The sequence below is a fragment of the Macaca fascicularis genome, chromosome 7 (assembly GCF_037993035.2).
Source record: "Macaca fascicularis isolate 582-1 chromosome 7, T2T-MFA8v1.1".
In the NCBI taxonomy this organism is placed as follows: Eukaryota; Metazoa; Chordata; class Mammalia; order Primates; family Cercopithecidae; genus Macaca; species Macaca fascicularis.
The window spans coordinates 74,039,090-74,064,782 of record NC_088381.1 but is presented as its reverse complement, the minus strand read 5'-3'; the positions used below and the strand labels follow the sequence as shown (position 1 = coordinate 74,064,782).

Sequence of the window (25,693 nt, the reverse complement as noted above, 5' to 3'; positions counted from 1 at the left end):
CGCCTAGTCTGGAGTGCAATGGCACGATCTTGCCTCACTGCAACCTCCACCTCCCGGGTTAAAACGATTCTCCTGCCTCAGCCTCCCAAGTAGCTGGGATTACAGGTGCCCACCACCACATCCAGCTAATTTTTGTATTTTTAGTAGAGACGGGGTTTCACCATGTTGGCCAGGCTGGTGTCAAACTCCCAACCTCGTGATCTGCCCACCCTGGCCTCCCAAAGTTCTGGGATTACAGGTGTGAGCCACTGCGGCCAGTCGGCATATACATATTTTTTAAATGTTGTAGGTGATTCTAAAGTATAGCCAGGGTTAAAAACCACTGGCTTAATCATGCAGCTAACATATAGCTCACATGAGGAAAGGCTTTTCATTAGGAGACAATTATATGTAATTATCCCCGCTCACCCCATCTCTTTGATTTTTGCCTTACCAGTTCACCATATCCACCTTCTGAGATGTGGAATTGTACTTACTCCCTTACTCATCTTACCATTTTTGAATCACGTATGGCATAACAGACATTTTCCAACACATTAACCAAATCCACCAACAACCAACCAACCACTACATCTATGACAAACAACAATATTCGGATTCTCTTACTTCTAATTCCTTGGTGCCTTTTGATTTTAGGAACATTTTAATGGTTGAGATCATGTTTCGAGCACATGCATTCAACATGATTTCTCCTGTGGCCACAGTCTTTTGGTAATTTTCACATATATATGATAGTAGCTCTTCCTCGGTTTTAAAATCTGTGAAAAAAATAAAATAAAATGGATTAATCAAATCTTGCTCAAGTCCGTGTATTATTTAGGCCAGTAGTTGTCCACTGGGGAAAATATTTCCTTGCAGGGAACATTTGGCTATGTCTGGATTGTCAAGACTGATGGCGGTGGGGGCGAAGGTGGCTGCTGGCATCTAGTATGTAGAAGCCAGGGATGCTGTTAAACATCCTACATTGCATAGGACAGCCCCACAACAAAGAATTATCTGCTCTAAAATGTCAATAGTCCAGACATTGAGAAAGTACAAAGACAAGTGATTAACTTAATTTTATTTTATTTGAGACAAGGTCTCACTCTGTCACCCAGGCTGGAGTGCAATGACACAATCTCGGCTCACCACCACTTCCGCCTCCCAGGCAGGCTCAAGTGATCTTCCCACCTCAGCCTCTAGAGTAGCTGGGACCACAAGCATGTGCCATCACACCTAGCTAATTTTCTGTATTTTTGGTAAAGACAGGGTTTCATCATGTTGCCCAGGCTGGTCTTGAACTCCTGAACTCAAGCCATCTGCCCGCCTTGGCCTCCCAAAGTGCTGGGATTACAGGCATGAGCCACCATGCCCAGCCAAGTGATTAATTTTTAAGGCTCTGTATACCAAGTGTAAGTGTTAACAATTTAAAGGTAGGAGGCCAGGCGTGGTGGCTCATGCCTGTAATCCCAGCAGTTTGGGAGGCCGAGGCAGGCGAATCACCTGAGGTCAGGAGTTCAAGACTTGTCTGGCCAACATGGTGAAACCCCTTCTCTACTAAAAATACCAAAAATTACCCAGGTGTAGTGGCACGCGCCTGTAATCCCAGCTACTCAGGAGGCTGAGACAGGAGAATCGCTTGAACCCGGGAGGCAGAGGTTGCAGTGAGCCAAGATCGCACCATTGCACTCCAGCCTGGGCAACAAGAACGAAACTCCGTCTCAAAACAAACAAATAAACAAAAAATTTAAAGGTAGGAAGAAATAAAACTGTCTTTGGTGATACGACATGATTAGAAAATCTGAAAGAACAAACAATAAACTCCTGGAACTAACAAGTGATCATAGCAAATTTGCAGGATACAAGATTAATACATAAAAGTCCATTGCTTTCCCATATACCAGCAATATACAAGCAGAATTTAAAATTAAAAACACATTACCATTTAAATTAGCACCCCCCTAAATATGAAATACCCAGGTATTAAATCTAACAAAATTTGTATAAGGTCTATATAGGGAAAACCACAAAATTCTGTGAACGAAATCAAAGAACTAAATAAGTGGAGAGATATTCCATATTCACAGCAAGAAAGACTCAATACTGTCAAGATTTCAGATTCCCAATTTGATTTATAGATTCTATGCAATCCCTATCAAATTAGTTATTTTCTGCATATTGACAAACTGATTCTAAAGTTTATATGAAGAGGTAAAATATCCAGAATAACTCAATATTGAAGGAGAAAAACAAAGTTTGAGGACTGATGGTACCAAACTTCAGGACTTACTATAAAGCTACAGTAATCAAGACAGTTTGTGTGGTATTAGCAAAAGAATAGAGAGATCAATGTAACAGGAGAGCCTGGAAATAGACCTACATAAATATAGTAAACTGATTTTTTTTTTTTTTTTGAGACAGAGTCTTGCTCCGTCACCTAGGCTGGAGTGCAGGGGCGCAATCTCAGCTCACTGCAACCTCTGTCTCCTGGGATCAAGCAACTCTCATGCCTCAGTAACCCCAAGTAGCTGGGACTATAGGCGCCTGCCACCATGCCTGGCTAATTTTTGTATTTTTAGTAGAGACAGGGTTTCACCATGTTGGCCAGGCTAATCTCGAACTCCTGACCTTAGGTGATCTGACCCCCTTGGCCTCCCAAAGTGCTGAGATTACAAGCGTGAGTCACTGCACCTGGCCTCAACAGATCTTTGACAAAGGAGCAAAGACAATATAATAGTGGAAGACTAATACAATCATCTTAGTAATAGATAAAAGCGGCAGAAAAAATGTACGGACGTGTATAAAACCAGATATTCAACAATTAGAGAATACACATTATTTTCAAGTGCACATAGAATATTAACAAAACTTGACCAAACATTAGGTCAGTTTCAGCAAATATTAAAGAATCAATCTTACAGACCACATTGAGCAGAGTCCAAAAATATTCAAAGCTAATTATAAAACACTCCCTTATATTATGGATGTCAGAAAATACTTATAAATAAGTATCAATGAAAATAGAAAATAGCAAATATATAATGCAGTTAGTTAGTTACACTTAGAGAGAAAATGTACAGACTTTAGACTTAAGTGATTATTTTGTAAAGCAGATAAATTAAAAACAATTAACTAGCTAAGGGTCCAACACATTAAGTACTGTGAGAGAGTAAACCCCAAAAATAAAGGCAGAAAGGTAATCATAAAGAACAGAAATGAATAGACAATGCAACAGCAGCAATAAACAGAAACAAAAGATGGTTCTTTGAAAAGTCAAATAATGCTGGACACGGTGGCTCACACTTATAATCCCAGCACTTTAGGAGGCCGAGGCAGGCTGATCACCTGTTAGGAGTTCGAGACCAGCCTGACCAATATGATAAAACCCCATCTCTACTAAAAATACAAAAATTAGCTGGGTGTAGTGGCATGCTCCTGTAATCTCAGCTACTAGGGAGGCTGAGACAGGAGAATTGCTTGAACCTGGGAGGAAGAGGTTGCAGTGAGCCAAGATTGTGCCATTGTACTCCAGCCTGGGCAAAAAGAGCAAAACTCTGTCTCAAAAAACAAAAAAAAGAAAAGCGAAATAAAACAAAATTCTATAGCAAGATTGAGCAATTAAAGAGAGAGAGACAGAAGGCATAAATATTAGACATAAAATAGCAGGAATTCAAAATACTATTAAAAGTAAGGTCTAATTTGTTTCCATAAAGGTATCTAGTTGTTCCAGCATCATTTATTGAAAAGATTATCTCTTTCTTACGGAAGTACTGGGGCATCTTTGTCAAAAATCATTTGCCCACTATTGTGCAGGTCTATTTCTGGACAAAATCTAGTCCAGAAATTATGTTCCCACCACACTGTCTTCAGTACTGTTGTTTCTGCCTTCCCTTGCATGTATCAACCACATTTCACACACTTTTACTAGCCCACTAAAGGTGTTCTGCCTTATTCAAACTGATTATCATCTATGGCTCTCACATTCCACAGGAAAAAAAAAAATCTTTAAAGGAGCATAAAACTTACACTCCAGAATTTTCTTTCTTTTTTTTTTCTTTTGAGACAGTCTTGCTCTGTCTCTCAGGCTGGAGTGCAGTGGCGCAATCTCGGCTCACCACAACCTCCGCCTCCCAGGTTCAAGCGATTCGCTTGCCTCAGCCTTCCAAGTAGCTGGGACTACAGGTGCGCACCACCACGCCTGGCTAATTTTTGTATTTCCAGTAGAGATGGAGTTTCATCAAATTGGGCAGGCTGGTCTCGAACTCCTGACCTTGTGATCTGCCCGCCTCGGCCTCCCAAAGTGCTGGGATTACAGGCGTGAGCCATTGTGCCCGGAATTTTCAAAAGAACTCAGAGATGACATCGAAACACAGCACAATTCAATTTATTATTTTTTTTAAAAAGGAAAGAAAAAAATAGGAAAATAGAAGCTGCTGGATTAAATTATTCCCACCTTTGAAAGATGTCAATAACCTAGCCCTAGATTACTCATAAACCCTTTTTCTTCTCCCTTTATTCACAAATGTAAAACTTCTTTAACCGTTTGTCCTATGCCCAAGCCATGGGCCTTCTTCTTTGTGACTTTGCTTATGCTAATTCTCCACCTGGAATGCTCTTTTATCTTTCTGTCTTCTAACTCTGCCCATTCTTGGAAGTCTAGCTTGGACTCCAGTGGTTCCTAGAAGCCTTCACAGCTTATCCAGCCCTTATCTTCCCTGTCTGAACTCCTACTCTAGACTTTACTTCCCAAATGGGCTTGTATTTTCTGTTTTAGACTTTTGGTTCTCTTCTTAGTTCTATTAGTTCATTTTATATATATATACACACACACACACACATATATACACACACACACACATATACACACACATATATATGTGTATTTGTTTATTAGTTCATTTGTTTTATCTTTGTAGCTAGATCATAAATCTAAGAATAGGACATTATCTTATTATTTATTGTATTCACCATAACACCTTTTTGGGCATGTAGCAGATAGTCAATAAACTAAGGGTATGATTAAAATTTATTTTTAAAAAAGAGGAGTATAAAAGAGTAAATTACAGACTAAGAGGAATACCTTTAGGTTTAGAACTTCTTAGTGTTCTTCCTCTATCTTCCAATTTATCTACTGTTCTCCCACTGGGTATCTTTTGGGTTCCTTTCTCCCCAGCCACATCCGGACTGCCATCTGGATGTAACTTCTGGGCCTTCACATTCAGCCTTGCAACATTCAACATCTTTAAGGAACGGCACATGGTATTCATCTTCTGTCTCACTGGAGTACGAGGGACACCTCCTACCAAAACATCAGAGGAGGGAAAGTAAATTGCCTTCCACTTCTGTGGAATCAAGAACTACTTTAATTCAGATTACTGTGAAAGAATATCAAAATGAAGCATATCCCTCCAGAATGATTTGAATTAGGAAATACTTGCATCTCTTTCTGCCCACACACAGGGTAGAAAGAGAACCTTTCTTTTAACCAAAGTTTAGGAACTAAACATCTCTATGTGATTGGATTGGAACTAAACATCTCAATGGATGGTTTTCCCATAAGGCAAATGCCAAACAGACTTATTTTGTTGTTACCCAATGGCCACCAAAAATGGTGATGAAACTTTTCTGAATGACAATTTAGCAATCTACATAAAGAGCCAGTTTTCATACCCTGACACAGTAACTGGTTCCTGGAAACTTCTGCTAAGGTAATTACTTAAAAAACAAATTATATGCATAATGTATACTACGGTATTATTTATAATGATGAAAACTGAAAGCAATCTAAATGTTCAACCTGAGAATTTTGTAACTTTAGTTAATGAGGTGGAATAATATCTAAAAAGGCAAGATAGCAAAAGAAAAAATATTTATAAGCAGAACACAAAGTTGTATTTGAATTTCTACCATAATTAAAAATGAAGATGGTTTATTCGTTAGACAGATAAGACTGGGTGATTTTTAAAAAATCACTATTGAACTAATGTAATTATTTTAAAATTTAATTATAAAAAGTTGCCCTTCTTTATTTAGTTACCATTTCAACCTCATTTCAGGAAATGCCAATCTTTTAAAATGTAGTCTCAGAAAACAATGCCTTAAGAAACAGCCCTTCTAGGTGCATACGTTTCTTTTTGCTGTCTTCTTGATGAGTTATGGTGGATTCTTCACGAGATTTTCTCTGGTAGAGCTCGGCAAGACAATGTGTTAATTCACCTTCAGTTTTGGAAGACTCTTCCTTATTAGCTGAGGCAGCCTGTAACGACCTGTAAAGTCAAGATGTCTAGAATAAAATCAAAATTCTAATTTTGCAAAATGCTTTAGAAATAAACAACACTGAAATACCCACTGTCCTCTAAAAAGCTAACCAAAAGATGTCCCCACAAGATGCCTTCAAAAATATATTTTCTTAGGAGAGAAAATGTCTCTCCTCTCATTTTTGATTTGAACGAATGCAGGAACCAAAGCTGTCTTGTTTACAAAACCATTAACTATTACATATAATATTGACTTTTATTAATAGGATTCTTCATGAATTAGGGTACAAGTCTAATTATGGCAACTATTTCACTTCAGGTTTCCATAGTTATTTTTTACTCAGTTTCCATATATCAAAGTAAAAAATGATGTTAATACATTGTAGTAAGTACTGCAATGACTTCGAATAATTCTTTCACATTGTAATAAACTAATTTGGGATTGATGAGAAGAGGAGGAAGTAGGGCAGGCAGGAGGGGTGATTAGTTATTAAATGCTTTTCCACCTAGAGCTAAATATGTCATTAACGAAATTATGAAAATGGCACAACATTCAAAATGTGTTATTTGTATTTTAATACCTTCCATTATCTGATATATCTGATTAAAAAGTGGAAGAAAGTTACGGTGACATTAGTTGAACAGATATTACAGGGTGGAATACGTGCTGGGTCTATCGGTTTCATCCATACAGCCAGTATGAAGCAGGTTAATCCTCCCTTAGTGTGCTGGTGCTCTGTCGCCCATCTTGGAGTGCAGTGGCACGATCTTGGCTCGCTGCAACCTCCACCTCCTGGATTCAAGTGAATCTTGTGCCTCAGCCTCCCAAGTAGCTGGGATTACAGACATGTGCCACCATGCCGGGCTAATTTTTTTGTATTTTTAGTAGAGACGGGGTTTCACCATGTTGGTCAGGCTGGTCTTGAACCCCAGGCCTCACATGTCTGCTGGCCTTGGCTTCCCAAAGTACTGGGGTTGCAGGTGTGAGCCACCATGTCGGGCCTGGATTTTCCATAAAGACAATCATACTATCTTCAAACACTTCAATATTTACACCTTATAACAATACTTAGAGATAATTACAAAAAAAAAAACATGGGCCACATTTGTACATTAAAAACTACAAAACACTGAGGGAGATTAAAGAGAGACCTAAATAAATGGCTAGCTGCACCATCCGTTCATGGATCGGATGACTCAACATTGTTAAGATGTCAGTTCTTTCCAAATTTATCTACGATTCAATGTACTCCTAGAGTTTCAACAGACTTGTGTGTGCGTGGAAACTGACAAGCTGTTTCTGAAGTTTATATGAAAATGCGAAGTATCTAAAATAACCAAAAAAAATTCTAAAAAAACAAAACCAAAGTTTAGAGGACTTATACTACCTGATTTAGTGACTAGTGCTATAAAGCTACAGTATATGGTATTGCTGTAACGCAATATTGAAGATAATGTCGTATTAACATAGTTTCTGGACTGTATTCTGTCTAGAAATCAGTCTGCACAAAGGTGGCCAGTTGATTTTTCATAAGGTGCCATGGTAATTAGTGGGAAAAGATAGTCTTTTAGCAAATGGTGTTGGAACAATTGAATGGATATCTGTGTGGAGAAAATAAACGTCAACCATACCTCTTAATAATAGGTTGAATTTCTGCCGTATCGTTTACATTTCTAATATTGTTTGTCTTTTAATTGCTTGATCTTGCTATAGATTATTTTATTTGGCTTTTCAAATAACCATCTTTTGTTTCTCTTGATCACTTACATTTATTTGTTTTCTATTTAATTTATTTCTGTTCTTATCTTCATTGCTTTCCTTCTTTTGTAGGGTGGAGGTTACTCTCTTGTTTACTTCTCATGTTGGATTCTTAGTAATTGATTACTAACATTTTTCTTTACAAAAATAGTCTGCAAATACTTCTTTAAGTATAAATTCAGCTGCATTATTCAAATTTGCTGTTTTCTATTTGCGTTGATACTTAGTTATAAATATTTTCTCACTTTCATAATATAAGGGAGTGTTTATATTTAACTAGACGAATTACTTTGGTAAATTTTAAAGAATTCTTAGCATGTATATGTTTATATATTGTTAACATATTATCTAACATACTCTCACAATATATACTAAGTATGAGAGTATTTTATCTTTGTAATTAGTTTTTAATACTATTAGACTGTACTCAGAGAATGTGGCCTGTTAAGAAAAAAATGCAGATAAATGAACATTGATTTTAATAATTAATACTCAGAGATATAAAAAAGTTTTACCCAAATGACTCCATCAAATTGGAACTAGCACCACGGATGTTACAGAAAGGAAACCACTTTTCCACAACAGCTGGACTCCAGGGAGTGGTGTGGCCAAGTTCCTGCTGGGCCCACTCTGGAACAGGAGAAGCTATTGGAGCAAAGGAACAGAGGCAGGAGACGAAACCGCATAAGAACCAAAGCAGAGAATTCTAAGCACTTGCTCTTCCTCTGGACTGACTGCATCCCTCCAAAGGACATACAAAGTGCATTTGTTCTCCAGCTAACATTTGTTCTCTGGCACCACAAACTGCTACAGGCCTATGTGGTAAATAAAAAATGCTACTGAAAAACATACAGATACAATTTAAAATCTTTTGTTATTACTGGCTATAAATCCTCTCATCTTATTTCTGAAATGTTCCTCTAACCAGGTTAAAAATATATATTGTTCTTCTATTTATTTATTTATTTTTTTGAAACAGAGTTTCACTCTTCTTGCCCAGGCTGGAGTGCAGTGGCATGATCTCGGCTCATGAGCCGCAACCTCCGCCTCCCGAGTTCAGGCAATTCTCCTGCCTTAGCCTCCTGAGTAGCTGGGATTACAGACATGTGCCACCACACCCAGCTAATTTTGTATTTTTAGTAAAGACAGGGTTTCTCCATGTTGGTCAGGTTGGTCTCAAACTCCTGACCTCAGGTGATCCGCCTGCCTTGGCCTCCCAAAGTGCTGGAATTATAGGCCTGAGCCACCGCGCTTAGTCCTGTTCTTAAAAATGGCTTTGTACGGTTGCGCACAGTGGCTCACGCCTGTAATCCCAGCACTTTGGGAGGCCGAGGTGGGTGGATCACCTGAGGTCAGGCGTTTGAGACCAGCCTGGCCAACATGGCAAAGCCCCGTCTCTACTAAAAGTGCAAAAATTAGCTGGGTGTGGTGGCAGGTGCCTGTATTCCCAGCTATTCAGGAGGCTGAGGCAGGAGAAGCTTGAACCCGGGAGGTGGAGGTTGCGGTGAGCCAAGATCACGCCACTGCACTCCAGCCTGGGCAAAGAGCGAGACTCAGTCTCAAAAAAAAAAAAAAAAAATGGCTTTGTACAATAATAAATATACAGTAACAAAACTGCAGAATATCACAATTCTGTTGTACTGAGTAGGTAAATTGGAAATAGGAAGATGTGGCTCTGCGTTGGGGAGTGTAAGGGTAGAAGGTTCTCTTAAAATAAGCCTGATGGAGGAGGTGGTTGGGGGAACAGTAACAGAAATTTCAGTGAACTCTGTGATTCTGAGAGGTCCATCTAAGACCCTAGACAAATGAAATGTTAGACATTAATGAAGTCTTGGGGAAAAAAACCCAAATATTTAAAATGTATTCAAACTTATTGAGACAACCAAGTTTTAGGCCTTCTTTCAGTGAGAGAATTCAGAGATAAATACAATGCCTACTTCGAAAGGAGCTCCCAGGATAGGAAGAGTAGGTACACTCTTGTGAAGTCATGGAGATATGTATAAATGTTAGCATATGCTAACTCTGTCTAGATGGGCAAGGAAGGTCTCATGGAGAATGCAGTATTTGGGCTAGGTTCTAATGCAGGAATAGGATCTCACCCAGATGGAGCATGGTGGGGAGACTGGACAAGCTGGCACACTGATTTATAACCTGGAAGAAACTGTGGGCCATGCTACAGCAGAGAACTTGTAAAATACTGCAGTTCTTCCTTTACCAAATTCTAAAATACAGTTTTCTGAGCTGCTTCCAAGACTATATACATAGTTAAGATACAGTCTGTTCTACAATACAAAACTTTCTACAAATAGCCTACACACAATTGATAAGTAAGGTAGTGACATTAGTACAAAATATTATGTTGCTTTGGTTATGTGATCATTCCTAATGTGCTATTATTTTATACCACCAAGTAGCAGCAGCTGAATTCAAAGTGCACAAACACAACTAAATACAAACAGCCAGAGGAGCACAGTGCTGTACACTACACCCTTTCTTTTTTTTTTTTTTTTTTTGAGATGGAGTCTCACTGTTGCCCAGGCTGGAGTGCAGTGAGCAATCTCGGCTCACTGCAAGCTCCGCCTCCTGGCTTCACGCCATTCTCCTGCCTCACCCTCCAGAGTAGCAGGGACTACAGGCGCCCGCCACCACGCCCGGCTAATTTTTTGTATTTTTAGTAGAGATGGGCTTTCACCATGTTAGCCAGGATGGTCTCAATCTCCTGACCTCGTGATCCGCCAGCCTTAGCCTCCCAAAGTGCTGGGATTACAGGCATGAGCCACCATGCCCAGCCAACTACGCCCTTTCAACTCGTGTTCTTCTCCTTGGCTGTTTGGCCACATGCACTTTCCTGGAAGTGCTTATGATGTAGTTCCCTATCGTTGTCATTGGCCCCTGTCTCCATAATACCACAGCCTCAACCCTTTCACCATGCCATCTTCACCTTTCTTTTAAGGGATAAGGTATATTTATTATGGAGTTTACTTATTATGAATTTAATGTGTCTTTTAATCAAAGTATAATTTTTATTAGGATTGCACTTTTTTTGTTGTTTTTAATTGAGACAAGGTCTTGCTATGTTGCCCGGCTGGTCTTGGACTCCTGGGCTCAAGCAATCTTCCTGCTTCAGCCTCCCGAGGAGCTGGGATTACAGGCACGTGTCCCCCCACCCAGGATTGCCTTAGTTTTTATCACTGCCAAAGATTTTGAGAAGTCTGTCCCAACTGTAGTTCTCCCAAAGCTATTATTTTTAGTGTAAGATTGTGTAGAATTTTTTAAACAAGCAAAAGAAACTTCACATCACATGACAGCATAAATGCCTATAATTGCATCTGCTGTTATATTACAAAATTCAGACAAGGGCAGTAAAGGTCTATGAGAATAAATATGACATGATAGTTTCTTCTCAAGTCATTGTATGCTGGATTAGGGGAGAAAGGCCAGAAATACCTGCCTCAGGCCTCCAAGTCTCAAGCCTCCCTCTGCATGGAGAGAGAGTGCCCCTCACAGAGTTACCTGCACCTCTTCCAGCAAATGCCAAACAGGAGCCCAACGCTAAAAACAAGGCCACCCTCCACTGGCCTCCCAGGCAGGACTTTGGAGGGAGCCCTAGGCCCTCGGAGTTAGATGCCCTCCTTGTAGTCTCCACGCCTACATGGGCAGGAGTGTGGGTGGGCCAAACACCCACACTTCTTACCCCCCAAACTCACAGGTTCAGCACCATTAGCTGCATTGAAACCACCAGGAATTAATCTCATGATCCCCTTGATAGCTGCTTTTTCCCATCATGCGAAGCCCTAGACCCCTAGGTCGCTCCAGTCTGCCCACTGGAATCTCCTCACTGCTCCTTCCGTCTCCCATCCTGTCACCTCGGCCCAGCCCTTCCACACATAAAATCCTCCCACCCTGCCCTCTGGAACTCACTGACCCTCATCAGCAAAATCCCCTATATCCTCAATTCCATCTTCTCCTGCCCTGAACACACTGTTTCCCCTGCAGCGCTGGAGAGAGCTGACTGCTCCCCCGCAAAGCTCTTCTTCGACTTGGCCCTGAGGTGGGCTGGTATCCTCCTTGCCTCTTCCAAATCATTTTCCCTCTACCTGCTGAAAATAATGACAAAAACCCAGCTTTAAGTCTCACATCAAAGCCTACACTCTCATAGTCATCTAACAAGCCTGGATCACTCCCCCTTACTCCTCAAAGACTGTTAGCTCCCGACTCACCACCATCAGTCTCTCCAGTACTATTTAGTCTTAACTCTAGATTATTTCAATACACACATTTGATGCTACCAACACTCTGGCCTTTGTCCCCTTGAATTCCTCACTTCTGGTGCCCCGGTGCATTGCCATCCTTCAGTCACTCTCTCCTCCTGGTCACCACTGTCTATGATCTCAAGCACCCCACTCTGACCACCTCCATCTATTTTTTAACTCTCTCCTTTGAGCACATTGGCTCCAGAAATCCTGAGACCCCTACAACCCACTTATCTGATCGCCTGTCCTTGTTGTCCTCACTTTCCTCCTTACCCTGCCTTGTTCCATGGACAAATCCTAAATCTCTTCCCGTTCACACCTTTGAATCCCTGACCCCTCTCTAGCTTTACCGCCCTCATTTGGGAAAATCCCAACCCTGGTTAATCCAGCTCCCTGCCTACTCTGCAGCTGTGCCAGCTGGTGAATGTGGTTGGAGGAAGGCAAGCCCATAGAGGGATCTCACTTTACCTTCACGACCATCCCAGCAACCTTCCACCTTCCTGCTATCTTCACCCTCTCACCAGCCACTTCCTTCTCCCCTCTCTCCTCAGCCTCCAGCATCTCCTTAAGTCTTCATTTTCAGCTGATGATGTCACTTCCTAACTCACTAAAAAACCTAAAGCAATCAGAAGAGAACCCCATACACTCACACCAACATCACTCACCTCGGCACCCCAGCCCTTATATTTTTGCCTTCCCCCAGTTGTCACAGATGAACTGTGCTTGTTCCCAAGACCAACCCCTCCACTTGCGCTTCCTCGAAGCCCTCTAACCAACAATTCTCTCTATCCCCTGCATTAATTTTTACCATATTATCTCATCAGCATGCAAGCAGGCTATTATTATTTCTAAAAATCAAAACCAAAAACCTTGACCCTTCTTCCCTCTGTAGTCACTGTTTTCATTACTCTAATATCTTTTAGATCAAAACTACTACAAAAAATTGTCTGTACTTGCTGTTTTCCTCTTTTCAGTCTCTCCTGAACCTACTCCCACTCACATTTCTATCCTCACAATTCCACCAAAACTGATATCACAACCATCACGTTGTGATGGTATCACGAGCATCCACACTGCTCAGTTGAATGTCAGCTCCCAGCCTTCATCTTCCTTGGCCTATCAGTAGTAAATAACCCAGTCAAGCACTTCCTCTCTTCACTTGGCTTCCAGGGTACCACAATCTGGGTGTTCTTTACCTCAGTGACTGTCCCCCTTTTGTCTCCTTTGCTGGTTTCTCTCTCCTCATCCCCCAGACTGCTTAACGTTGGGATGCAGGGGTTAGTCCTTAGTCCCCTTCTCTTTCCCATCTATGCCCACCCCCATGGTGATCTTAACCCATCTCATGGCTTTAAACATCACTGATGACTCCCATCATCTCTAGTCCAAACAAATCTCCCAAACACAAACATGCATAGTTGATGCCTACTCAATACCATGTGTGGATGTCTAATGAACAACTCAGACTTACCATGCCCAAAACAAACCCTCCAGTCCTCACCACCCCAGCCCCTGGTTCTCCCACAGCCTTCCCCATCTCAGAAGGAAACTGCTTTCTACCAGTAACTTAGGCCAAAAGTCTCTGGAATCATTTTCAATTTCTCTATAGCTCACCCTACACATTTAATCTAACAGCAAATTTTGCTGGCTTTACCTTCAAAATATATCCAAGAGCTACAACTACTTCCAACTACCTGCATTTCCCACCATCTCTTGCCTGGATTATTACAATATTTCTGACTGGTTCTATCCTTGCCTCAATATGGCAGCCAGAGTAATGCTGTGAAAACATAAGTCAGATCGTGTCACTGCAGAAAATCCCCAAAGGCTTCCTCTCTCACTCATAGTAGAAGCCAAAGTCTTTTCAGTACCTGTAAAGCCCTGCTGCTGGCTCTCTGCTGCTGTTTAGTCTGCTGCTGGCTCTCTGACCTCACCCCCTCCTACTCTCTCCTTGCTCCTTTCACCACAGCCACAGGCTTCCCTGCAACTCCTCTAACACCCTTCTGAGCCTTGGCACTCGCTATTGCCTCTACCAGCAACTCCTTGCCATCACTTCCTTCATGCCTTTGCTCAAATATTATTTTTTCAGCAAGGCCTTCCCTGACCACCCTACTTAAAATTGCAACACTCCCTACCCTAACACACCCCATTCCTTTGTTCCTGCTTTACTACTATAACTTTTGTCTCTTTAGAATAAACTGTAATTTTCCTGACTTACTGTTTTGTCTCCCCTGACTAGATAGTCAGCTCCATGGGAAGATATCTTTGTCCATATTGTTCTCTAATATAGTCCCAGTACCTCAAACAGTGCCTGACATACAGCAGGTACTCAAATCTGTTGAATAAATGAATGAATTAAAGAAATATCAAGTTGACATTTAAATCTACCTAGTATAAATAAAGTTTGTAATACTAATATGATACAAACCTTATTTATGCTAGGTAGATTTAGTAGTAACAATGCATTTAGTTGCAATGCCAGTAGTAACAATGCAATGCAGGGTAGATAGAATCACAACAGTTTTATATGCAGTATTTATTAAATATATTAAAAACCATGACTTCGATTTCAGACTGGTTTCATGGAACCTGCAGCCTCCTCAGAAGTACTTAAGGAATTCTATAAACAATAATGATTTAAACTGCCTGAAGTATTGTAGCTTTCTTTTATCTGTGTTATAACATATTGGGGTTTTACTAACTGCACAGTGAAAAAGTCCCGATGCTGGAAAAGACTGCAAACCACCCTAGACTATGTTAGTTACTGGTTTAGGAGCTTACCAGCAGAAGCAGTATCTGCAAGTGAATCATGAGTCTGATTCAATATACCATCCACAACATCTGAGAAAAGGGAAGCTGTGTCCCGGGGGCTGTCAGTCACAGCTGTTTGGAGAACATGTCGTTGAAATTCAGCCTCCTTGGTGCGGAACACAGTGAGGATTGTAGCATTGGCAGAGAGCGGGGAAATAACTCCAGTGATGGGGGGCCAGCCTTCACCAGGGTCCACATCAGCAACCTATGTGAGAAGTTCTAATTAGTTGAGAATATTATTGTCAATATGCCTAAAGAAGAATGTAGTGTACTAAAAGACAGAATAACCATTTTCCCAATGATTATTAATGTGAAAACTATGAAAAAAAAAGAGATAGATTTGATAATTATTAGAGGTAGAAGGGAATTTATTAATCACAGAGTCCTAATATTTCTACTTACAAATAAGTAAAACCTGACATTACCAGGAATATTTACTAGGTATTTACTATGTGCTCACTGAATCCTCACAATCGTCCTGAGGTAAAATAATTATTATCCCCATTTTATAAAGGAGGGATTGAGGCTGAGGCAGAAGTAACCTGTTAAAGCCACCTACTTGGTAAGAGAAGATGCCAAGCATATGTGACTTTGAAACCCATGTACTTAACCATGAGGCAGAAATACCACTTGAGAGATTTATCCAGACATACAGTAGGCAGCAGAGCTGAGACCTAATCCAGATCACCGACTCCCAAACCCAGTGCTCTTTTCCTCAGAGCACACAACTCTTAGAACAGCATCTGTCCAAAGACTACTCTATTTTTCTCCAGAATATTTTACAATGGGAACCAGAAAAGAGACCCCTCCTGAGAGTATAAAGGCAAAAGACAAAGTAAGGTAAGGAATTCGCTGGTAGTTTAAAAATAATAATCACCGTTAAATCAAATCTGGATATGTATATGTTCCTTTTCAGAAGACATTTCTACATTTGTGTAACTACTGTCCAACTACTGAGTTACACAGACAATTATATTGCATTGTATATAGTTACACAACTACTATACTATTATACCTAATTTTACTGTGTAGCAGCTTTTTCTTAAATACTTATATAAAAGTAGTAAATATATAACAGAATACTTAAAAAATAATGAGAAATCACTCATCACATTACTACCCTAACATAAGCACTCCATCTGGCCAACTGCCTTCTTCCCTATGGGAATATAATTTAACTTAATTGGATTCTTGATACATGCAATTTTATAAGTTATTTCTTCTCTAATGAGCATTGCTGTCATGATACTATAATGTCGACAATATTATTTGCAAAAGCATAATCAGTTTTACTAAGACTATATTGTGTAAGGCATTTATAAACACACTTATTTCACTTTACCAGTATGTTGTTAGACAAGAATAACTTCCAGTGTTGAGGATACCTACCAGGTGTAACTCTTCAGCAGTCAGCCTGCTTACCAGCTGCTGAAATAACAGCCTTTGAGTTGCTGTGCTCTCCTCTGGACTTTGTAGCATCCAGCTGTCGGTGCCCAAAGTGCTGCTCGTTGGGAGAGACCACTGGGCCACAGAGCCTTTTAGAAAAATTCTGACTGGTTTCTGAAAATGTCTCTGATGCATGGCCAAGGGCTCTAGGGTGACTGTCCATGTTTCCTGAATCTCTTTGCCTGCTAGAAATAAAGATTAATTAGACCAGAATGCCAAATTAAAATTAAAAAGAAAAAAAGATTAAAATTCAAATATAAGGAATACATACTAAAAAGAGATTTATTAACAATAAGAAGAAAATCAAGTTGCCAGTTGAGATACTGTCACTTAGTTGAACACTTCAACCCTTATTCTACTGCCACGCCATCACAGCAAGTTCATTTAGCTCTATAGAAAAAGCTATAAACAAATGGAATTACAAAGGCAATATGTAATGGCAGAACTTCTCAGAAATTATGACTTAGAAATAAGTATTGAAGGCCAGGCATGGTGGCTTATGCCTGTAATCTCAGCACTTTGGGAGGCCAAGGCCAGAGGATCACTTGAGGTCAGTGAGTTAAAGACCAGCCTGGGCAACATGGCGAAACCCCATCTCTACAAAAAATACAAAAATGAGCAAGGTGTGGTGGCTCAGGCCTGTAGTCCCAGCTACTTGGGAGGCTGAGGTGGGAAGATCCCTTGAGCCCAGGAGGTCAAGGCTGCAGTGAGCTGCGATCTGAGCTATGATCGTACAACTGCACTCCAGCCTGGGTGATAGAGCAAGACCTTGTCTTTAAAAAAAAAAAAAAGAAAAAAGAAAAAGAAAAGAAATAAGTATTCAAGCAATGTTTACTACTTATGAGAAAGAAGATACCACTTCTTAAATCCATAAAGTACAGTGCATCATATCTTATGAGGAGGTTAAATTCTAAAGACTGTGTAATGAAATTACATAAACAAAACTACTCTTGAAAATTCCTTAAACTGCACATAATGTACCACACAGTTTTATGTATATATCTCTATGCAGTATTATTTCTGTGACTATACAGTGTATTCAGAAATGAGATTTACCATATAGCAAATCATAAGGTGAAACAAATTTAATGAAGATTCCAACATGTTTGCTTTTCCTGGTAACAGGCATCATTCTGGGTTTCTGTAGACTAATTTATTTCTTCTTTTAGTTGACCATTGTTTCTCTATGGTCTTCAATTTATCAATCTCCTCTATGAGACAATGAAATATTATACCCATGTGCTTGGGCACCTGAATAATATTACCCTGCTTTGGGAATAGCTGGTAAACTTTTAAATCAATCATTCACTTGTTTTTTTTGTACACAGGCTGGCAGTTGTACTGAATTAGAGTTCAAATCTTTCCTACAGTATCTCTGATTTTGCCTTGATGTCTTTTAATTCTTTCATGACAAGCATTCATTGAGTGCCTGGGCTGTGAGAAATGCCAAAGAAGTTAAAAAGCTTCTTTGAAGAAATTAATGTAACTGAGATTTACCAAAAAAACCTTAAAATATTATTTGCTTACCTTCAACAGGGAGAAATAAGATTCCTTCCATCCGTGGAAACAAGGCCTCATACTCAGGAGAATTATAGAGCAAACGGTTTAAAGTGGCATCAGTTGGCAGCATTGAAATCCACGGAGAGAGATGAGGTTCACTTGACAGCTTTATTTCACTCCTGAGCAGCATTTCCCCAGCTTTAGCAAAATCCCAGCTGAAAGATTCAGATGGCAAGACAGTGCCACCTCCATGGTGGAGCAGTTCACAAACAGTCCAGTATCCAAGGTGGTCTGGGGATTCCCACATCTCAAATAAAATGACAAACAACCTTAGGTTACTACACATTAGGCATTCATAAATAAAAGTAAAGGAAATCAGGAGAAAGTAAAGCTGAAACCAATATTAAAGGGTCGAATTACACAACCAATGTATTTGCTGAGCTAAACAAAAATAATGGTCAGCATCAAGCTACTGTGCAGCACCAGAACAAATTACTACCTACTATGCCTTTAAGAAAGCATTCATTTAGTAAAAATAGTACCTCATTTACATTTTTTGTCAAGGAACAGAAAGAAGTGACACAAATCACTGGGTATAGATTATAAAATGTTAGAAGGAACATAGAACCATTATACTTTAATAAAAATAACTTTTTTTTTTTGAGTCAGAGTCTTGATCTGTCACCCAGGCTGGAGTGCAGTGGCATGATCTCAGCTCACTGGAACCTCCATCTCTCAGGTTCAAGCGATTCTCTTGTCTCAGCCTCCCAAGTATCTGGGATTACAGAAATGTGCCACCGTGCTCGCCTAATTGTTGTATTTTTAGTAGAGACGGGGTTTCACCATGTTGGTCAGGCTGGTCTTGAACTCCTGACCTCAAGTGATCTGCCTGCCTCAGCCTCCCAAAGTTCTAGGACTACAGGCGTGAGCCACTGTGCCCGGCCTATTAATAAAAATAATTATGTCCTATACAGCACAACACAATAATGGCCAGGTGTCATGGGAGTGAGGCAGGAGCACCTCCCCTAGATGGTGGCCATTGCTCTGACTTGCCCACCCACAGTCCTGTGCAGAGGCCAGACAAACTGAGGCCTCGTCGTGTCTTTTGCCCTAACCCTTACCATAGCCTGTAAAGTCTGTGCTCTGCCTCTAATCGTTCCTCCATGGTGCTCTAAGTATTCTTCCAAATCACTTCTCTAATCATGCTACTTCTCTGAAATTCTGAAAGGCTTCCCACTGCCTCCAGAATAAAGTAACTCTTCAGCATAATCACAAAGCCCTTCACAATCCAACCCTAAACCAGCTTTTGGTACACATTATCTTCTACCCCTCATCCATTCCCACTCCTTCTAGACATATTGAACCATTTGCTATTTCCTGAACATGCCATATTTTAAGGCTTCCCTGTTTTTGCTGATTTATATTTCCTGTGCCTCCCCTTCCTTCTTCACCAACTGAATGGTTATTACATTTCTGTATCTGGCTCAAATCCTGCTTTCTTTGTAAAAGCCCTGCTTCACTCCTTCACACACAGCTGACTCTTCAGTCAACCTTCTTTCAACAAACTTTTATTGAGCAACCTCTATGTGCCATGTCTAGGATCTTGAAGTGAGGGGTGGGGTGAATAAAACAGTACCAACATAAAATATTTAACATGGCATCACAGTATAACAACAATATTCAGTTACTATGAATATGAAGGAGGAGCACACCCCTTAGAATATGCTCATCATGCCAGTTAACAATTATAAACTATAAACTGCTATGTGAATGTGAGGAATTAGAACTAGAAGGGTCTTGAACGTCAACTAGGTCATTCCCAAACTTCCTATTATAGTCAAGTTCAAAGACAAGCAGGGTATCATCCATGGTCACAGCAAGGCAATGATGGACCAGTCCAAGAACCCAGGACTGTTCTGAATAGACTGCTTTCATTTATTTTTATTTTTTGAGACAGGGTCTTGCTCTGTTGCCAGGCTGGAGTACAGTGGCATGAACATGGCTCACTGTAGCCTTAACTTTCTGGACTCAAGCAATCCTCTCGCCCCAGCCTCCTGAGTAAGTAGCTGGGAGTACAGGCATGTGCCACCACATCTGGCTAACTTTTGTATTTTTTGTAGAGATGGGGTCTCACCATGTTGCCCAGGTTGGTCTCAAACTCCTGGGTACAAGAGATCCTCCTGTCTCAGCCTTCCAAAGCTGGGGTTACCGGTATGAACCACTAGCCCTGGCCTAGACTGCTTTTAAAATTTGGATCATGACCATCTGGTGGACTTTGATAGATTCTCTGATGAATTAATTGAGTGGTTTATGATCAGCATTAAACACACACAAAAAAAGATCCCATGTAACAAAGATAAACAATGTACTGGAGCACATTACCTTCTAATCTATCTAAACTTTTGTTTCAGTTATGCGTATCAATCTGGAAGATGCTGTATTAGATTAACCAATTAATTAGTATGTGCTGTTACCATCCATGTATCTATATCTGTGTTCACTGCTATGGAGAGAATGGTAACCTAGTTCAGACGCCATAGATCCTGATTAGGATTTGCTGCCAAAGGGACGCAAAAATTTTGTTGAAATTGTTTCAGCCAGAAGACCAGCCGGGAAAACAAACAAAAAAACCCTGCTAATGAAATGAAAGGTTAAGATGTAACTTTATGGCTGGTGGTGGAGCACCCCTCACTTTGATCCACAAGGCAGGTGGATCACCTGAGGTCAGGAGTTCAAGACCAGCCTAGTCAAGAGTGTGAAAACCCATCTCTACTAAAAATACAAAAATTAGCTGGGTGTGGTGGTCGGTGCCTGTAATCCCAGCTATTGGGGAGGCTGAGGCAGGAGAATCGCTTGAACCTGGGAGGCGGAGGTTGCAATGAGCCCAGATCGCACCACTGCACTCCAGCCTAGGTGACAAGAGCGAAACTCTGTCTTGGGGGGCGGGGGTGAGGGGAGAAGATGTAACTGTAATAAGTGTTGAAAAGGACATTAAGTTTCTATGAAAGGTAATGTGTGCATGCCTTAGTCTGTTTAATGTTGCTTATAACAGAATAGCTGAAACTAGGTAATTTGTAAAGAAAAGGAATTTATTTCTTACAGTTATGGAGGCTGAGAAGTCCAAGGCCAGGGCGCTGCACTTTGCAAAGGCCTTCCTGCTGGTGGGGACTCTGCAGAATCCCAAGGCAGCACAGGGCAAAGCACTGAGCAAGTGAGCTCAACACTTTCTTCCTCTTTTTATAAAGCCATCAGTCCCACTCCCATGACACCCATTACTCCATGAGTTTTGGAGGGGAGAGATATTCAAACCATAGCAAAACATGTGATTAAAAAAAAATAACAGCCTGTACTCCCAGCACTTTGGGAGTCCGAGGTGGGGTGGATCACCTGAGGTCAGGAGCTCGAGACCAGCCTGACCAAGATGGTGAAACCCTGTCTCTACTAAAAATACAAAAATTAGCCGGACGTGGTGGCACGTGCCTGTAATCCCAGCTACTCGGGAGGCTGAGGCAGGAGAATCACTTGAACCCGGGAGGCAGAGGTTGCGGTGAGCCCACATTGCGCCATTGCACTCCAGCCTGGACAACAGAGCAAGACTGTCTCAAACAAAACAAAACAAAAACAAAAATATGAACAGTATACTACAGAGTATGGTCACATTTTTCATTCGTATGTATATTATAGGATAAGTGACAGACACGTCCTAGTGGTAGTTTCAAATTTGGGGATCTGTAAATGTCCACTAGACTATAAGCTCCAAGAGAGCAGGGACTACATCTATTTGATTCCTTAGCATACCTGGCAGGTATGGAACAAATATGTGTTGAATAAATCTAAGGCGTAAAGTTGAAAATGTGTCAGAGGTCTCTTATCCTCTATTCTATCCTGTATCTTAGAAAATATGATATCCTGTTTTATGCGCTTGGATCCCTCCGCCTCCAATGTAAGTGCAAGTTCTGTTTCTCCCAGTTATACTTCCCAAACTGTGCGCTCCCCAAGGCAGGACCTGGATTTTCTCTTCTTCCCTTTTGCCCACTCCTGGACAGAGCACTCCCCAAGGACACAGCCTAAACCTTCCTTTTGCCCAGCATGGCTGGGCAGGTTTTTGAATAGGAAATGCTAGATCTTCAGCAGAAGAAAATTCCAGAAAAGCTTAAGAGTGTCTGATGGGCATTTTCTTAGGGGAAACAGCAGATGTAAGAAGGGAAGCCTCAGAGAAGACCCATCCCCTCAGTCGATGGTATGTCAGACCTGGAAGGGATCTTTAAAAATATCCAGTCAACCCACTTATTTCAATGCTATTCAAAAAAAAAAAAAAAAAAGAGAGAGAGAGATTAAAGAGAAAAAAAGCGAGACAAAGAATCTCCAAGACCCATCAAGCCCCATCTAACTTATTTCTAGCCAATATTTAACAAAATACAATTCCAGAAGAAAGTTTTTGATGTGATATGAATTGTTTCAAACTGAGCAATGTGTTGTATACTGTGTCTAAGGCTTGACTGGCTGCCTTAAATTTTAATATTTCTAAGATTCTTTTCCCATAAATGTTTATCATCTCCTTAAACACTTCTTGTCCTTTCCTTTTCTTGACAAACCACTGCTGCCTTATTTTGCATTTGCCACGCCTTTTTCAGGCTTTGTATGTGAAGGCACTTTGAAAATGTTAACACACCATATCATTATTTAAATACTTGCTCATTTTCCATCTGTAATCTTGCAATTTAACTCACTCCTGGGTTAGTGACATGTATTTCCATTAAGCGGAATGGCATCTTTCACCTGGTTAAACCACATTCCAAAGACTTCCCATTAATTAATTAGAACAAAATCCACATTTTTGACCTTGGCCCTACAGGTCGGCCTCTCCTGCTTTCTGACTTCCTCTCACACTGCTCCCCTTGCCTACTAGGTCTCAGCACTCCTTGCCTTTTTGTTTCTGAAACAAACTAAGTTCATTTCCAGCTGAAATCCTTACACCTGCTCATCTCTTCACCTGGAATGTTCTTTACCTACCTTTGAGTTCCTCCTCCTTCACCATTCAATTATCTGCTCAAAAAGGCCTTCCCTGCTGGGCGCAGTGGCTCACGCCTGTAATCCCAGCACTTTGGGAGGCTGAGGTTGGCGGATTGCCTGAGCACAGGAGTTTGAGACCAGGGTGGGCAGCATGGTGAAACCCCGTCTCTACTAAAAATACAAAAAAATTAGCCAGGCATGGTGGCACCCGCTTGTAATCCCAGCTACTTGGGAGGCTGAGGCAGGAGAATTGCTTGAACCCAGAAGGTAGAGGTTGCAGTGAGCCGAGATCGTGCCACTGCAACTCCAGTCTGGGTGACAAAGCAAGACTCTGTCTCCAAAAAAAAAAAAAAAAACCCTTCCCTGACTATCACCCTATATACAATAACCACCTCCTTCTACTCCCATCCTCTCACCCCGTTTTATTTTCTCCAGAGCATGATTTGAAATTGTCACTTGCTTATCTGTTTAATCTGTTCCCTGCTTTGGCTAATATGTCCCCAGCAGCTCAAACAGTGTGGTAGGCACTCAATGTTACTGGCTTCTCAATGTACATTTGTTGACTAAATGAAATGCAATGAGGAGAAGGATGAAGGCAAAAATATATACTTATCCTAGCACTTAACAGGAGCAGGGGCCCTCACCGCTTCAACAAAAATCCAAATTAGCCATGTAAGACTTTAAGTTTGCAAGTATTTACTCATTTAGTCAGCAAATACTGACTGAACACCTACAATGTTTAATACACATCTGGGTGGCTGGGCATGGTGGCTCACACCTATAATCCTGGCACTTCAGGAGGCCAAGGCAGGCGGATTGCCTGAGGCCAGGAGTTCGAGACCAGCCTGGGCAGCATGAAACCTGGTCTCTACTAAAAATACAAAAAAATTACTTGGGCATGGTGGCGTGGGCCTGTAGTCTCAGCTACTTGGGAGGCTGAGGCACGAGAATCGCTTGAACCCAGGAGGTGGAGGTTGCAGTGAGGCGAGATTGTGACACTGCATTCCAGCCTGGGCGACATAGATTATCTCAAAACACACACACACACACACATATATACATGCATATGTATACACACACATGTATACACATACATACATATATACACACACACACATATATACACACTCACACATCTGGGTATTGTGTTAAAACCTGCTGCCTGCCTCTGAGGTATTTTTAGACTAGATGGAGAGTGAGAGATGTGCACAATCAAAACATATGGAGAAAGGGTTAAGTGCCACACAAAAATGTGTATAGCAATTCAGACGCTGGACTGAGCAGTTGTCACTGGGGGAAGCGTTAAAGGGTAAGTGAAGTTAGGACTGGCCTGGAAGAGTGAGAACTGGCATTCCAGGCAGATTGAAGAACACACATAACACAAAACAAGCGGTCCAGACCTGTTGATTTTCTAGACTGGACTTTAATATGCTAGAGTAGATGTAGTGTGTAGGAAAATCAAGTCTGGGAAGGCAGGTAGGGCCCAAATAGTGAGGGGTCTTAAACAGTAGGTAATGAGGAACTACCCATTTTGTTGTGAAAACTGTCCCTATTTATTTATTTCCTTCCGAAGGGAGCCATAGTCATGTTAGTCTCATTCCGGGTCTGTGGCTGCTCTAAGGACGCTGCCAAGTTCTGGTTAGCGAGGAACGCACCGCGCACGCTGAGACGACTGTAACCTTCCTTACCTTAGACCATTCGGTGGTATCCACCCAGTAGAAGGTGATTTTTCGGGCGACCATGACTTCCTGGACTCTCTTGGGCAACAACTTCTCCATCACCTGCTTAGGGGTGGGCGGCAGGCGCTGGGCCTGGGCCTCGCACCCAGACACGAACTGCAGCAGCTCCCTCTGCGAGTGCGGACAGGGGGCCAGGAGGAAGACGGCGTTCACCAAGCCACCGAGCGCGGCCTCGGCCTCCTTGGCCTCGCTCTCCACGTCCAGCAGTCTCCTCCCGCTGCTCCGCAGGATTGGCTTCGTGGGCGACGTGATCTCGGGCCGGTCCCACTGGTAGTCTAGCAGCGTCTCCATCAGGGCGCCGTGCGTGTGGGTGGCCCTGGGCGCCGGGCCGGGCAGGTGGGCGCGATCCTCGAGCCTGGCCTCCAGCTCCTCCTCAAAGTCCTCCCACGAGCGAGCCCCCAGCTCGCGGAAGTCAGACACTCGGGACGGCCGGCTCCGCGCCCCCTGCGAGTCAAAGAACTTGAAGGCCCAGTGGACCCTGGCCAGGCCGAATCGGCAACTCAGGTAGGTGAGGAGGCGCAGGGCGGCCCGCCGGACCCGGCTGTGGCGAGCGGCGCCGCCCGCGGTGTCGAGCAGTAGCATTACTTTGTGACAGCATGCCATATCGGCCGTGCCGCCGCCCCGGGGCCCCGGTCCGGGCCCGTGCCACCGTCCCTTAGTCCCTTCCTTCAGGGAACCAGCGCCATTCACTGCTTTCCTTTGGGACCTTGGTCGAAAGGCTCCCGCGCTCTTCAGGAGCTGCTGCTATTGGCGGAGCTAGTTTCCAAGGTTAGCTCCTATTGGCTGCTTGCCTTACGTAAGTTATGGGAGCAACTTCCATTTTTGGCGGTGATTGGAGGGGCAGTGGAGAAAACTTCAGTCTGATTGGGGAAGGGAGTGATGGTGGGCGGGCCTCTGTGTTTCGAGAGACGCTTAGCATTCATTGGCCTGGGCCTTCGT

General features: G+C 41.9%; 1 protein-coding gene across 2 annotated transcripts in view; it reads right to left on the bottom strand.

Annotated features, from left to right (window-relative positions):
* TICRR (TOPBP1 interacting checkpoint and replication regulator) overlaps positions 1-25,476 on the bottom strand; it is a 54,347-nt gene extending 28,871 nt beyond the window's left edge. Inside the window, exons 1-8 of one of the 2 annotated variants that reach the window (XM_005560473.4) lie at positions 24,704-25,476; positions 18,030-18,309; positions 16,446-16,687; positions 15,027-15,261; positions 8,511-8,640; positions 6,106-6,245; positions 5,060-5,278; positions 607-758 (exon numbers count right to left, since the gene is read on the bottom strand). In XM_005560473.4, coding sequence (XP_005560530.3) covers positions 607-758; positions 5,060-5,278; positions 6,106-6,245; positions 8,511-8,640; positions 15,027-15,261; positions 16,446-16,687; positions 18,030-18,309; positions 24,704-25,357 — 2,052 coding nt within the window. In that variant the 5' untranslated portion in view covers positions 25,358-25,476. The remainder of the gene's footprint in view (positions 1-606; positions 759-5,059; positions 5,279-6,105; positions 6,246-8,510; positions 8,641-15,026; positions 15,262-16,445; positions 16,688-18,029; positions 18,310-24,703) is intronic. The other variant, XM_005560474.4, reaches the window with a different exon arrangement.
* Positions 25,477-25,693: the final 217 nt, after the last annotated feature.